The sequence below is a fragment of the Physeter macrocephalus genome, chromosome 11 (assembly GCF_002837175.3).
Source record: "Physeter macrocephalus isolate SW-GA chromosome 11, ASM283717v5, whole genome shotgun sequence".
In the NCBI taxonomy this organism is placed as follows: Eukaryota; Metazoa; Chordata; class Mammalia; order Artiodactyla; family Physeteridae; genus Physeter; species Physeter macrocephalus.
In genome coordinates, this window is record NC_041224.1 from 35,881,655 (window position 1) to 35,897,384 (window position 15,730).

The window sequence follows — 15,730 nt, forward strand, 5'->3', positions numbered from 1 at the left end:
GCACTGGAGTTGGAGAGGAACTGGTCTAGGGTCGTACTGAGGAAATCTAAAGGCCAGGTCCTCCTGATGCCCAAGCTCCATCTCCTTTCTGAAGCTTTCTGAAGGCTCTACCCATTCTTTTCTCTTCGTTGCTACCACACTGAGGTTTAGCCCCACTACTGTGTGAGGTTCTGTCTTCCCAGTTAGACTGTCAGCTCCTCCAAGCAGGAGTTTCTTCGCGTCCCAGGCATCTTGTATATGGCTTACACGAACAGCAACTAGCCCATCAGCAATCACCCCAATCTGTTTCAGGGCCTATTTAGAGGAGTGTTTCTCACATTTAGAATCATCCAGGGGGCTTTAAAAAACCACCACCCAAACAAACACCAGCAGATGAGAAAAGATGGCTGGTGAAGGTGCTCCCCTCCACCACCTTTTTATTTTTAATTATTTTAAAATTTATTATTTATTTATAAATTTATTTATTTTTGGCCGCACTGGGTCTTTGTTGCTGCGCATGGGCTTTCTCTAGTTGTGGCAAGCGGGGGCTACTTACTCTTCGTTGCGGTGCAGGGGCTTCTCACTGCAGTGGCTTCTCTTGTTGAAGAGCACTGGCTCTAGGTGCGCGGGCTTCAGTAGTTGTGGCACGTGGGCTCAGTAGTTGTGGCTCGCGGGCTCTAGAGCGCAGGCTCAATAGTTGTGGTGCACGGGCTTAGTTGCTCTGCAGCGTGTGGGATCTTCCCAGACCAGGGCTCGAACCCGTGTCCCCTGCATTGGCAGGCGGATTCTTAACCACTGCGCCACCAAGGAAGCCCCACCTTGATTTTTAGATTAGCCCAAACTGGCCACAGCAGGCTGTGAGGGCTGTAATGGGTACCCAGGAGCTGGACACCACGCCTTAGTGGGCCACCGGGCAGCCCTGACTCCTCCACTGCGTCCTCAGCACTGGAGTGTGCTGCTGCTCTGCACAAATCCCACCAACTGACAGGCAGACATCATATCCCCTCTAACTGTCCGAACCAGCAGTTCATCGTTTGCATGTTTGTACATAGGGTTAAATAAAAACTTTAAAGGATGTTGACTTCTGTAAAGCCCTAGAGCCCGGCTGCCTTTAACAAAGCTCTTGTTATTCTTCATGCAGAAAAAAATGCACCCAAGATTGCAAATTCTGACAATCAGTGGCAGCACACAGATTATCCTAAGTTTTATTATGAATTTAAAAACCTAAACATTTCATGAGGACTGGGAAACCTACCCACAAGATCCACCCTCCTGCATTTCCAACTCCCACGCGTCCAGGCCTCACCGCACACACACCCCAACGATGTGTAATCCGCAGCACAGCGAGTGTCCTTTATGTGCACTATTGATAGAAAACTGGCATTTAGATTTCAAAATTTTTATTACAAAATTACCAGCAGTCTTAAGCATTTCAACAATGCTTATGAACTCTACTTTGCTGACACAAACAAGGCTATTCAAAAAGCAGGACCTGTCTGAAGTGGACTATTGTATGTCCTGAGATCCTCAGAGGCCACCCTGCTCAGGACCCATTTGTGACTGTGTCTTCTTCCATCTCCTCTTCACCATCATCAGTGGGGCCTACAGAAAAACACAAAGCCGTAAGTCATATCAATTTTAGAGAACGTGCTCGCTCAGTATGTGAGTGCCCATCCGTGAGGCTGCTGTATGCCAGGCCCTGGGCAAGGTACAAAAGCCCAACAGTGGCCTCTGCCTTGAGGAGTTTAGGTCTGGAGACCATCTGTCTTTGGCAGGTATTGGAAAGGATTGTCTGTTCCTAAGGGGAAGGGTCACAAAGGTGTTTTATGAAAGTCAAACTCTTTGCCTGCCATTCTAACCCATTCTGGTCAAGCTGATAACTCATTTTTTATACAGATAAAAAGCTTATACTTTGTGTTTTGTTCTTGCCACTATTATGGGCAAAGAAACTGGGAACACTCAAAAAAATAAAAAAAGGGGCGGGGGGGGAATACCTACCACCTGCTGGGGATAGTCAGTGACTATGTCTCTAAATTAAGAAAAATATGGCAACAACAATGAAACGGTTGTTATTTGTCAACAATTTATTGCAGATATTTTAGTCAATGTATTCTGATAAAGGAAATGTTTTAACCTTGTCAATGTTAGGGAAAATTTCTCATGTTTGTTTCTAGTTAGACCCAAACATTACATTTCTAGATACAGGAAGTGCTACTCAGAAGCCTGGGCCCACTGAAATTGACAGAACCACGAACAATCTCCATCTTCCTCTCCTCAATGTGCCGGCATGTTTAGATGACACTGAAAAATCCAAAGCTAGCCTAAGGCCCAAATAAAACACTTTAGGGGAAGCAAATTAATTCAGTAATTTTTGTCATACTGCAGTCCCAATAAGCAATTAGACACAGCTTCCTCCCCCAAGCTGTTACCAGGGAGCCTTGAAAGCCTTCGACAGACCTGTATTGTTCTCAGGACCGCAGACCTCCTCTGGCACGAGGCCTGCAGTCTCCCGAGGGGCTGGACTTGAGAGCTCACTCTGCTGCCCGTCTCTCCACATTCCGCGCCCCCCCCCCCCCCCGCCGTCCCTTGACCTCGGCTCACACTGTCCTCCTTCAGTCCAAGTGTGCAAGGCTCTCTTATCACAGGTTTTCTGCCAGTGCAGTTCCTTCTCCTGAGAATGCCATTCTGCCTTTGTCTAGTTCAAGGGTTCTCAAATACTTTAGTTTTAGGACCCAAAGAGCTTTTGTTTAAGTAGATTACGTTTATCGACAGTATGTTAGAAATTAAAAGTATTTAAAAAAACAGTAATTCATTAAAACAATAAATTATATAGTAACAATGTTTATATTTTTATAAAATATAACAATACCAATATTTTCTAAAACAAAAATATTTAGTGAGAAAGTCAGCATTATTTTCTATTTTTGCCCATCTCTGTAATGTCTGCCGAATAGCAGCTGGACCCTTGTATTGACTTCATCATTCCACTTGCTACAGTATGTTGTTTTGATTGAAGGGTATGAAGAAAATCAGCCTCACACAGACATGTAGTTAGACAAGGGAGGAGTATTTTAATAGTCTTTGCAGGCACTTGTAGATATTCTTTTCTGATACTATGCCCAAACTTGACAGAAGTGGTAGGTTTTTTTTTTTTTTTTTTTGGCCACACCACTTGGCTTGTGGGATTTTAGTTCCCCGACCAGGGACCGAACCCAGGCCCACAGCAGTAAAAGCCAAGTCTTAACCACTGGACTGCCAGGAAGTCCTGAAAGTGGTAGTTTCTTAAAGGTTAGATTGCAGTGTGGAGTCTGAAACCTTATGAATGAACTTTTCATACTCTCTGACTTGAAAATCCACCGGTTTATTCTGTACTGTGAATGGATCATTTATGCATGCATGACTCTGTAACATCATTTGGAAAACGTTGCTTACTGAGTTATGCAGGTCTTCCAAATATTGACCCATTTCTTTATATGTTATTTAAAAAAACCACATTCATTAATAGCAACAATTTCCACAGAGAAGTCTGGAAGTACTGGGAAACTGTCAAGGTTACAACTGTGGAAAAAAAGTTTCCTAGCTGTTAATTTCTGCTTGAAATTTTGAATATTATTATTGGTAACAAATACTAGCTGCGCTCCTTGCAGTAGCAAGCTCACTTCATGTTGGTGAAGCTGCCTGCCTCTCACCTGAGCCAGCACAAGCGCAGGGAACCAACCACCCACATAGGCACAGAAGTGCTTTATGTACCCCCATTCCATCGTCACCCAGGAAACCAAAAATGTGCGCCCAGGGGCCCAGGAACCACACGGATGAGAACCACTGGTCTAATTAATGTCTTACTCGTTTTTAGCTTCAGTTCCAACATTATTTCCCCAAGGAAACTTTTCCTGAGCTGCCAGTCTAGACAGAGGTCCCAGTTACATTCATATCAAACTTGTAATATGCACGGTCTGGGGTAGTTTTCACTTTATACCCCAGTGTCCACCAGTTTGCCTGACACAAAGCTGGCATTTACTATCAGAACGGCTCACACCCTGTGCTCAATGCTACCTACGAAGTATCTTACTTAGTCCTCCCAACAACCTTTGGAGGTTACCATTATCACTATCTCAGATTTAAAGATAAGGACACAGATTTAAGATTAAGTGGAGATTAAGAAGTTTACCCAAGGACAGAACTGGTGAAGCTAAGCTCTGACCCTCAGCCTGTCTGGCTCTGGACCCTGTGTCCTCATCTGCTAAGCTAGCCTACATGGACAGGGGTGAAAGGCAACACGGTCACCTCCACTGATCGCTTTCATTCCATGGCTATGAAATAATGTTTGTCTCAACTTTTACAAAAACCCCAGAGTCCTATGACATAACATTCTTTAACAAATGATTTATCTTCAAAGAGCATTTAAAGGCATTTTGTGTGGATTAGATTAGATGGTAATGAGGCACTATTCTAGCATTCTTGCATCTAAACTGTTTTGCAATCACTCCAAGTGTACCATTAATTTGGAAATAAAGACAGAACATTGTTACCTGATCTGCGTTCTCTGCCAGGTATCTGACCGGATTGAAGCAAGCCCTTCAGCCGCTCCACTTCAGCCAAAGTTGATGCGTTTGCTATAGCATTCTGGATACCAGGAGACAATGGAGACGGACAGTTACTTTCATCTAAGCCTCCACCACCCAGAAAACACTCACAGGAATTCACACCATCTTTTTGAGTTGGAATATTAAATAGTTCTTTGTTGGGGGAAGAATTTTACTGGCACAGTGAAATCAACCCCAAAACCAAATCATAAATTTCCAAAATTGGTGAACAGCTGCAGACCCTATTATAAGAGAGCAAATAATCGCTGCTCGTGTCCTAAAATCTTAGCTAATTGAAGTACCTATTTGGAATTATGCTACTGGATAATTTAGGAGGCAGTATTATAAAATTAGGATTTCTCAACAAGCAGGATCTTTCAGGTAGCAAATCTTTCAAAGTATAAATTAAGACAGCATGCAAAGGTAACTAACTGTTCAAATAAACACATCCTGGGAAAATGAGAAAGACCAGAGTTGCCTCCACTTTGACTGGCTCATATAATTAATTCAAGTCAAAGTCTGGTCAAATGATATCTTTAAGCTAGTTTTTCCTTACACAAAATTACAGCTGGATTCTAACAATTGTGGGGAAAATTTGCAGTGTTTATTACTTGGGTTATTACATAATTTTGTGTCCTAAACCCATAACAGCTCACTCCAGTCCTGGAATCCTAACACATGATTACCTTGATTGCTTCCACATCCCCTGGAGATGGCCCACCTTTCTTTTTGTCAGTTGGCAAACCAGCACCTGGATTGAAACTTGGGAGGGGAGGGAAGTACAAAACTGTCAAATCCAGACCAATAGAAATTGCTTCTCTTTTACTTTCAAAAGCTTTTGAAAGTAATTCAACCAGTGTAGTATCTTATCTTTGTTAACAAACTGATACAAGAAACTCTCTCCTTCAGAAACACCACCCAGTTCATCTTCCTACAGAGAAAAGAGGATGTATATAATATCACACTAACACTGAATACTGAAATACTTGCTCTGCTAATCTGGTAGAAATCTCATGTGATACATGGACCACTGATGGTCATGGATCATCATCACACAAATTTAGTACTGTATTAGTCACAGGTGTTTCATTTCATTTTGCAGGAGGCAAAATGCCAGACAGATAATGTTTCTGAAGGTGAAGTGGAGTGAAGTTGGATATCCGGATCTTACGTTTTGCTTCTCCTGGCAATATCCTTTGCAAGTTGTGCACCCCGTTTGCCCTTGAACATTTTCTCTGCTTCCTGACGCTCCTACAGCGACACCACACACACAGTTAATGGAAATAGGAATACCACATGCATTTAGATGCATTCCTCAGAAAACATGGAAGAAAACTCTCCTGGAATACTCTGGGCTGGTGAAAATACCACGAAGCCAATTTCAAATTAAAAGGAGACACAGTGGTCATCTTTCTGGAGAAGGTCCCTGAAGAAAGTTCCCTCTCCGAGTTTCAAGGAGGGGCTCTCAAGGAACTAAGAAGGTTAAAAAAAAAAAAAAAATCCCCCAATAAAGGGAAAATCATTCTAACAATTAAAGGTACTGAAACGTGGATTACATTACACTCCCCACAGGGAGTGCATCTAAGCAGGCCGTCTACTGTGACAGTGCCCACGGCAGCTCTCAGGCTGTGCCACCTCTAGAAAGGCCAGCCCCACACAAGACAACCGGAACTCAAAGTCCCACCATAAACACCGTATGGGAAAACTGACTTGGCACCCCCTCCCCATTCTCATTACAAACCAATGATAAAAATCACTGGGCCGTTTAAAAAGTCAGTAACAAAAGTATAAAGGAAAACACACCAGTCTATAATGACTTACAACAGAGTAATACTTACTTTTAGTTTCACCTTCTGGAAATCCAGTACTCTGACTTGTGGAACTTTATAAATCACATATAGTCTGTAATGCTTCTTATTTGTTACAGGATTTCTTAGAATACTACAAGAAAAGGAACAATACAATGCCAATGTTGTTCACAGCACAGCATTCAAGAGGTCCATTTTAATAAAATCTAATGAGTCCATAAAGTTAAGGAAAAGTTCACTATTCTTCACATTTCAATGTCATAAGAACTTAACACTAGGGAAATTTTAACAGAGCCCAAAGGAAATACTTTCAATATTTGTTTTTTAAAGGTACTTTTTACTAACTGATGACTTTAAAATCAAAGCTGGTAATGGTGTTATTTTAAAAGACTTTATTGTCACCACCAAAAATAATTTCCATACCTTAGATAAGTCAATGATTTGAGAGATGCCAAAGGGTCCAGATCACCCTGTAAAATAACAGCCACAGGTAAGAACATGAATACCACACCCCATTTTGATACTGTGAAATGGTGGATGCCTTTGGAGCAAGGACTGATCTTGTCTTTTTCATGCATTTATTTGTTTCTTCCTGCCCCAGAACCGCAAAACACTAGCACATCACAGATGCTTGGTACATTTCTACTGAATACACTGGTTCATAAATTTGAGCTTCTTAAACTTAATATCTTGGCCACAACAGTTTCTGTCTCAACAGCAGAAGAGACCAAAAAAAAAAAAAAAAAATCATTTCCTGTAGCAAATTCAAAAGGATTACTGAGCTTAAAGCAGTGATTGAGAAAAGAAAGCAATGTGAAAACTGCTGTAACTTTTGAGCAAGTTGTTCACATAGGGAACCTCAAACCGTGATCTTGGTGTAAGGTGGTTTTTCCTGCTGGTGCCTGGGAGCAACACGGGTATGTCATCTTTGAGGGAAGGCACCTTTATTCTAGGCACCCCCAAATCTCTTCAAATAAAATTTTCAAGGACAAGGAGTACAGTTAAAAAAAAACGTATATGAGAAGAAGGTAGGTTAGCTTTTGAATCTTCCCAAATTATGTCATAAAACACAGTGCAGCAAGGATAGAAAAACCAAAACGTATGGTCAACTACAAGCAAACTAGATGAAAAGGTACTCTGGCAAGAACCTAACACAGGAGCCAGTGAGGACAAACTACTGTGAGAGCTACATGACTTGCCTGGTGACAACATCCATACAGGAAGAAGAGAGGAAAGGCAGAGAGGCGTCCAACAGACCCAAGAACTCCAAAGCGACTGACAGGTACCCAGTTTGAGAAAGGATAGGCAAAGGATAGGCATGTCCCAATAATGAACACATTAAGTGTGTGATGACGCCTGAAGGGCTCGAGCAATCTGGGACTTCACTCCACCAGAAACTGTGCCCTTTCCAGAACAAAGCCCCACACGGGGGAGAAACTGCTAGAACAGATCTGAACTGAGTGGGACAGGGCCAAGAGGGACAATGAGGAAAAAAGTACAAGTAAAAGCAGGGGAGGGCAACAGCCAGGTGCTCAGAAAGCTGCCACTTTTAAATACCTCACAACAGCATGGGAGGGAGCTCTAAAGCTTGCTACTGGCACACCATCACTAAAGGAAATCTAAAGAACAATCCAAAAAGGAACAAAGGAAGACAAATATTGCCTGACCTCACTTTTATATGGAATCTCAAGAAAAGTCCAACTCACAGCAACAGAGTTGAATGGTGGTTACCAGAGGCTGGGGGGTAGAGGAAAAGGGGAGATGAGCTATTGATTAAAGAGCACAAACTTTCAGTTATAAGATAAATAAGTTCTAGAGATTTCAGGTACAACATTGCGACTATAGTTAAAAATAACATATGGTGTACTCAATATGATAAAAAACTAGATCTCAAGTATTCTCACTGCACACACAAAAAGGTAACTAGGTGAAGTGATGAATATGTTAGTCTGTGGTAATCATTTCACAATGTACACATATGTCAAATTTCACATTGTACACCTTAAACATATATAATTTTCATTTGTCCATCATACTTCAATAAAGCTGCAAAAACCAAAAGAAAGGAAGAACGGTAACTTTAGTCACACACACAGACACACATACGGACTGTGCAAAACACAGTGATGTCTTTTGGGGGGGTGAGATGGTTAAGGTGCCGCATTGTTCAGGAGGTAGAGGTGCTGGTTAACTGCTTTACACTTGGATAAATATGGGTGTGCTAATTACTAGGATGCTAAGAATAGAAACAGAGTCTATTTAATAATTAGTTAATCTCTAAACTATCAGAAGGAGAAGTGGAATGCCAAAAAAAGAGAGAGCAAGCAATACAGGAGAGAAAAAAAATTGCAGATAGATGGAACAAATAAAAAATCTAGAAAAGAAAGAAGATAAACTCAAATATACCAGTAATTACATTAAACATAAACAGACTATTTCATTTAAAAGTCAGACTTCAGACTGGATTTAAAAAAAGAATCCTATCGGGCTTCCCTGGTGGCACAGTGGTTGAGAGTCCGCCTGCCGATGCAGGAGACACGGGTTCGTGCCCCGGTCCGGGAAGATTCCCACATGCCGTGGAGCGGTTGGGCCTGTGAGCCATGGCCACTGAACCTGCACGTCTGGAGCCTGTGCTCCGCAACGGGAGAGGCCACAACAGTGAGAGGCCCGTGTACCGCAAAAAAAAAAAAAAAAAAAAAGAATCCTATCATATGCTATTTTCAAGAGACAAATCTAATATAAGTACAGAAAAACAATGTAAAATTTGGAAGAAAAAATGATTATGCAAATACTAATTGAAAGAAAGCTTGTTTTGGTATACTGCAGCAGATAAAATAGACAACCAGGGTAAAACAGCACTAATAAGATGTAAAGAGGGTCACCACACATAAAAGGTTTATTTCATCAGTAAGATGTATAAAATTTGGATATATCAAATAAAATAACCTAAAAATATATAAAACTAAAATTGACAGAACTCCATGGAAACAAGCAAATCCACTATCATGTAGGATTTTTTTAATTTTTTTTTTTTGCGGTACGTGGGCCTCTCACTGTTGTGGCCTCTCCCGTTGCGGAGCACAGGCTCCAGACGCGCAGGCTCAGCAGCCATGGCTCACAGGGCTAGTCGCTCCGTGGCATGTGGGATCTTCCCGGACCGGGGCACGAACCCGTGTCCCCTGCATCGGCAGGCGGACTCTCAACCACTGCGCCACCAGGAAAGCCCTATCATGTTGGATTTTAATACACCTCTTTCAGTGACTGATCAGACAAACAGCCTTCATCTTTGCAGCTTTAAACACAATTACAACACACAGAATATACTGCCCCCATCATGCCACACGTTCCCTATGAACGCATATACCTCATATAATGAGTTTAGAAAGGACATGCCCTCAGATCAGTGCTTTCTTACTTTTGGAGTCAAGTACTCCTTTGGGAATCTGAAAGAAGCTTATAGACCTCGTCCATCAGGAAAGGAACAATTAGGGAAATAGGGAAGGGAGGGGTTAAGGGCATAATAACCTAAAATCAAGTTATATCATATGAACTTAAACATCCAGTATTTGAGAAATTTAGGTTGCAAAACAATGTATAGTATAAGCTCAATTTTGTTAAAAATTATACACAGAGCAGAAATTTAAAAAGCATAAAAATAATCATATCCAAATAGAGAAAATGAAACTTGCCCACTATCTTATAAGAAACTGGATTTCATGGGTTTCCTTGGTGGCACAGTGTTTAAGAATCCGCCTGCCAATGCAGGGGACATGGGTTCGAGCCCTGGTCCGGGAAGATCCCACATGCTGAGGGGCAACTAAGCCCGTGAGCCGCAACTACTGAAGCCCGTGCACCTGGAGCCCATGCTCCACAATAAGAGAAGCCACCACAATGAGAAGCCCGCTCGCCACAACTAGAGAAAGCCCACATGCAGCAACGAAGACCCAATGCAGCCAAAAATAATAAAATAAATAAATAAATTTTTTAAAAAATAAAGAAACAAAGTGTAATTTTTTTTAAAAAAGAAAAAACAGATTTCAAATGGATTGTTGATCTAAATGTGGAGTAAAACAATAATTTCTTGAATAAAACTCTCCAACAAAATTTAATGTATGTCACATATGTAATTTTCTAGTAGTGATATTAAAACAGGAGAAATTAATTTTAATAATACATTGTTTTACCTATTTTCCAAAATATTACCATTTCAATGTCAGTATAAAAAAATTATTGACAGTTTATATTCTTTTTTTTTGTACTAACTCTCTAGAATCTGTAGTGTATTTTTTTTTTTTTTTAGCCGCTCCGCGGCATGTGGGATCTTCCTGGACCAGGGCACGAAACCATGTCCCCTGCATTGGCAGGCGGACTCTCAACCACTGCGCCACCAGGGAAGCCCTGTAGTATATTTTATATTCTAGTATATCTTAATTCAAAGTAGCCACTTGTGGCTAGTAGCTACCATACTGGCCACTGCGATTCTAGAAAACAAAATATGTGAGTTTCTTTACGACCCTGGGGTAGGGCAAGCTTAACAGAACTCAAAAGTACTAATAACAACAGACTGATGAAATGGATTATGCTTGAATTAGGAACTTCTCTATCAAGACCCTAAGAGGGTCAAAAGGTGAGCTAGAGAGTGGGAAGATATTTGCAACACATAACCAAAAATGGCCCATTTCCTGAATTAATTAAGAAAAGAAAAAGGATGATGAGATAATTTTCTGGATTTTCCAAGTTTTCTATAAAAGGCATGTAGTACCTTTCACTCCTCCCTGCAAATACGTTTTTCCCCTGTTCAACTTACCAATTCCACAAGACTGTTGTTGGTGAGAATGAGTTCTGTCAGACAGGGCAGAGCCTGATCAAGTCCCTCACCTATACGGCTAAAATAAAAAGAAAAAATCTTAATGAAAGTAAAAATTAAGTAAGCTAACAACTTCATCTAAGCCCTTGCCTAGAGGACTTCAAAGTGGGAAGAACCTTAGAGATATTTCTTCCAACACTCTAATAGAAGGAAAATGAGGCACAAAGAGGAAACTTGTCTGAGGTCACAGAAGTGGGATGATTTTAAAACCCATGCCTCCTGAAATGCCTCCTGAAAGCTGCCGAGGGCTCTTTCCACTGCTACACTATCTAATGAGACCTAAGACAAAGAGAAAGTCCTGTGTAAATAGACTTACTTTGCTCATCTCAGGACTTGTGTGCAGGTAGCACAGAAATACAAGTGGTTCTGCATTCACAGCTCAAGCACAAGATACACCAACCAAACCACAACGGAATAGTTAACTCATGAGAAATACACCTATTAAAAAAACGCAACTCAACATCCAGAACTTCTTAAAAACATTGTCTATAGACCTTTAATTTTCTCCAACAAAATTTACAGAGATGGTGAACGTGGGTCAAAATAAAGATCTTAATTTCAATAAGCAATATTCTAAAAATCAGCTGCAGTTAAAGAAAAATAGCAGAGGATTTGAGGTAGAATGACATGTTCAGTCAAAAATATAATTGTTGAATTTTATGTTATCTCTTTAATATAACCCCTCTGATAATTTTAATTATTATTTTAGAAATCAGCCAAAAATATGTACAAAGCAGCATGTTTTTAACTTAAATTAGAAATTACCATGAACATATATATATACACACAAGATTTCTGAATAAATGCACATAAGACTAGACCAATGACAAATTAATCTCTGGATCTGTATGGGACAAGTGCAGCTCATTTTCCATTTAAGAAATATGTAGGTTAAAAAGAAAAAAAAAGAAATATGTAGGTTTAACTGGCAGTATATACTGCAACTTCTTCAGGGAACTCTGCAACATTTACTCTAGGGGGAAAAAGCTACTTTCCTCTAGTAGACAATTACCATATTCTGTTGTTGTTCACTAATAATGTCTTCAGTCTTCTCAACAAAGGAAAACCATCCAGTTTCCTGATTTCATTGTCAGAAAAATCAATGGCATCAAACTGGTCTAAGGTAGCGCCTAGATTTTCAATGACAGGAATTTTATACCCTGCAAAAAGGAGGAAAAAAAAAAACACCCACACAAGTATTAATATAATTAAAAGGCACCTAAAACATTAGCAGCATTTCATGTAATTGAACTCACAGCTAATGTTCCTTCCAAAAGTGTTTACCTAGCACCTATGCCGTTGCCGGACACTGCCAAGGTACTGGCACATAGTACAAGGAACAAGACAGTCACAAGTCCCAGCTGCCATAAAGCTTATAGTCCAGCAGTGGACATGAAGATGGCAATGGTGACAAGGGCAGTAATGATGAGAATACTTACTAGCAGAAACTAGTACCTAACAGTTTTCAAGAATATTTACAAGGTGCCTCATGCTGCTCTAAGCAAGGCCCCAGAGCTAGTGAAGTGGCCTAAGAGGACTTTAAGCTGTGAGCTGCTTAACTGTCAGCGTCCAAACGTTGTTCACACATGGTGGACAACAGCCCTCAACCTCTTTTGCATCCCACAGGCCCGATTCCTAGAACTCATTGGGATGTCTTCATGATATCATGACAGTTCCCCCTTACTTCACCTCCCCCAGCTCAAACCCAGAGTTGAAAGTCAATAGTTCACACACAATAGTAAATCACCCTGTGGACAACTCAAATACTCCTTGATTTGTCTAACACGGCCGTAATTATTGTGATAAGTGCTCGGAGAAAAACAGAAGTTAAACGAGGCAAGGTGAAAGTACACAGTGCAGAGCTGTAAGGGCTACACCACAGTAAGTGCCGCTCAACGCTGTTGAGGAGTAAGACTCCTCAACGCTGGGTGCATTTCAGACTCAGAGAGAAGGCAGGGATCACCTGTGCCTAGACCGTGAAAGCGGTCGGTTACGCTTGAGTTGAACCTTTCTCTAAGAAAACTTAGTCTCAACAAAACAAAAGTACTGGGCTTTGTCAGCAAACAAAAAAAGCACAAAGCAGAGCCCGCAGCCGTACTGGTCCGGCGACCGCGCTTTCTCCGTGGGAGCGAACCTCAGGCCAAGACTGATTATCTTATCCCCGGAGAAGCCGCTCTCTAAAATGCTGACGAGCTGCACGCCGAGGCGGAAATCACTACAGGAACCTAACAGTTCGGGGGCTTCCGCAACTCTTCCGCAGGCACCCGGCAGCGCCAGCCTCGCTCCGACAGTCCGCTCTTTGCAATGTCCTGGTAAAAGGGGAAAAGACGACTGAAGCCAACGAGGGGCAAATATCGGGGACACAATCGCTTTTGTCCCGTACTTCGTCTCCTCGCTCCTTTACCCTGTCTACACTCTCACGACAGCACGTTAACGCGTCTCGCTCCGCACAAGGGTCGCAACCGCTAGATCGTGTATTTCCCGGACCCGCAGGGGCTCAGGCCGCGAAGCCAGCCCGGCTGGCCCGGCACAGGCCCGCGGTCCTACCGGAGCATCGCGGAGGCCCCGTGTGTGCGGGGAAGAGCTGGGGTGAGAGGCGCCTCGGAAGGGCCCACGGACGGCCTTTCGCCGACGATAGCGGGACCCAGCCCGGCTCGGGGCCTGAGACGCAGGCCGCCGGCCACGCTCCGGCCCTGGCGCACGCGGCTGGGCCGGGACGCCTGGCGGGCGGGGAGGCCGGACCGCCCGCCCCCGTCCGACTCACCCCGCAGGTCCAGCTCGCGGTCCCGCACGGCGTTGGTGTACTGCGCCGCCTGCTCTATCAGCTCCGCCGTCAGTTTCACCATCCTGCAGCCTCCCGCCAGCCGCGCCGCCCGCTCCTCTCGTCGCACCGACGTCCCGGCGTGCCCCGCGCCCGCGCCAGGCAGCACCAATCGCCGCCGGCGTGCGCGGGCTGAGCGGCGTCCAGGCCGAAGCAATCGAGGAGCCACGCCCCCGGGCTCGGGCTCCGCCTCCCGGGCTCGGGCTCCGCCTCCCGGGCTCGGGCTCCGCGGCGGTCCGGCGCGCGTCGCCGCGCCTCTGGTTCTGGCTCAGTTCCTCTGGCGCCGCCGCGGTCTGCAGGGCCCACGAGTCCAGACAGCTGTGTCCGCAAGTTAACAAAATGTGAAAGCCCCCGAAGGGAGCTTTCTCGTGCATCAGTGCACCGTGAGGTGAAAGGGAGGCTGTGACTGTCCTCACTCCACCCGTGGGTCCAGTGATGGGTCTCCCGGATTTTGGCCCCCGGCCTACCAGGTGAGGACAGGGGCTGGGTCGCCTGCCCCGGTCGAATTTGTGGTTAGGCCTGTGCTCTATAGACAATTAGATATTCATGTTGAAGCCTGGTACACAGGAAAGCGCGCAGATCAGAAATCTGCAGCAGAGTGAGCACACCCGCGTGGCCGCCGCCGGCCTCCTAAACGATCACTATTAGGAAAACCTGCCCCCCTCACCCCTCCCCAAAGGCAACTGCGAATCCAACACCATAGATTAGTTTTGCTTGCTTTTGATATAGACTCATGCAATCTGCTTTTGTGCCTGGTTTCTTCGGCTCTGTGTCCTGCCTGGAATCCATCCAGGTTGCAGGCAGCAGAGGTTTGTTTACTTGCTGTTGTATAGAATTCCATTGTGTCTCTCACACCATAACTTATCCATTTTGCTGTTCATGGACATTAGGGTTGTTTCCAGTTTGGGGCTGTTCTGCATAATGCTGCTATAAATTTTCATGTGCATGGATCTGATGCACGTGCATCTTAATTTCTCCACGAGTGGAACTAATGGGACATAGGATGTGGTATCATCAGTAGATAATGCGTGACGATCACTGCCAAGAGCTGAAATAATTTCCACAGTCTCTAGTGGTGTGTTAGGGTTTCCATCACTTCCAACGTCAGCCTCATTGGCACTGTCAGTCTTTATAATTTTACCGATTCTGGTGGGTGTGTAGTGGTATTGCCCTAATGCTTTGATTTGCTTTTCTCTAATAACTAATAAAGTTGAGGATCTTCTGTATATGTTATCCACTCTTGATATCTTTTTTTTTTTTTTTTTTTTGGTGGTATGCGGGCCTCCCTCTGTCGTGGCCTCTCCCGTTGCGGAGCACAGGCTCCGGACGCGCAGGCTCAGAGGCCATGGCTCACCGGCCCAGCCGCTCCGCGGCATGTGGGATCCTCCCAGACCGGGGCGCGAACCCGGTTCCCCTGCATCGGCAGGCGGACGCGCAACCACCGCGCCACCAGGGAAGCCCGACTCTTGATATCTTTTGCAAAATGCCCATTCAAGTCTTTGCCCATCTTTTTCTATTGGGTTGTCTGCCTTTTATTATTATTATTATTATTCATTATGGGATTTCTTTATATATTCTGGATATGAGTATACTCTGTGGTTTACCTTTCACTTTTTTTTTTTTTTTTGGTTAAAACTGCTTAAATACCAAAGACCTCACAGGGAGTAGAAAT

At 43.5% G+C, this 15,730-nt stretch overlaps 1 protein-coding gene across 1 annotated transcript; it reads right to left on the reverse strand.

The window, feature by feature from the left end:
• Positions 1-1,161: 1,161 nt before the first annotated feature.
• Positions 1,162-14,144, reverse strand: SNRPA1 (small nuclear ribonucleoprotein polypeptide A'). The gene is made up of 9 exons (XM_024129718.2): positions 14,002-14,144; positions 12,250-12,397; positions 11,178-11,256; positions 6,794-6,840; positions 6,401-6,503; positions 5,734-5,813; positions 5,249-5,324; positions 4,509-4,602; positions 1,162-1,581 (listed from the first exon to the last, which is right to left on the reverse strand). Exons 1-9 carry the CDS (start codon positions 14,081-14,083, stop codon positions 1,523-1,525), a joined length of 768 nt encoding a protein of 255 aa, XP_023985486.1. The 5' UTR covers positions 14,084-14,144; the 3' UTR covers positions 1,162-1,522.
• Between the last annotated feature and the right edge of the window lie 1,586 nt (positions 14,145-15,730).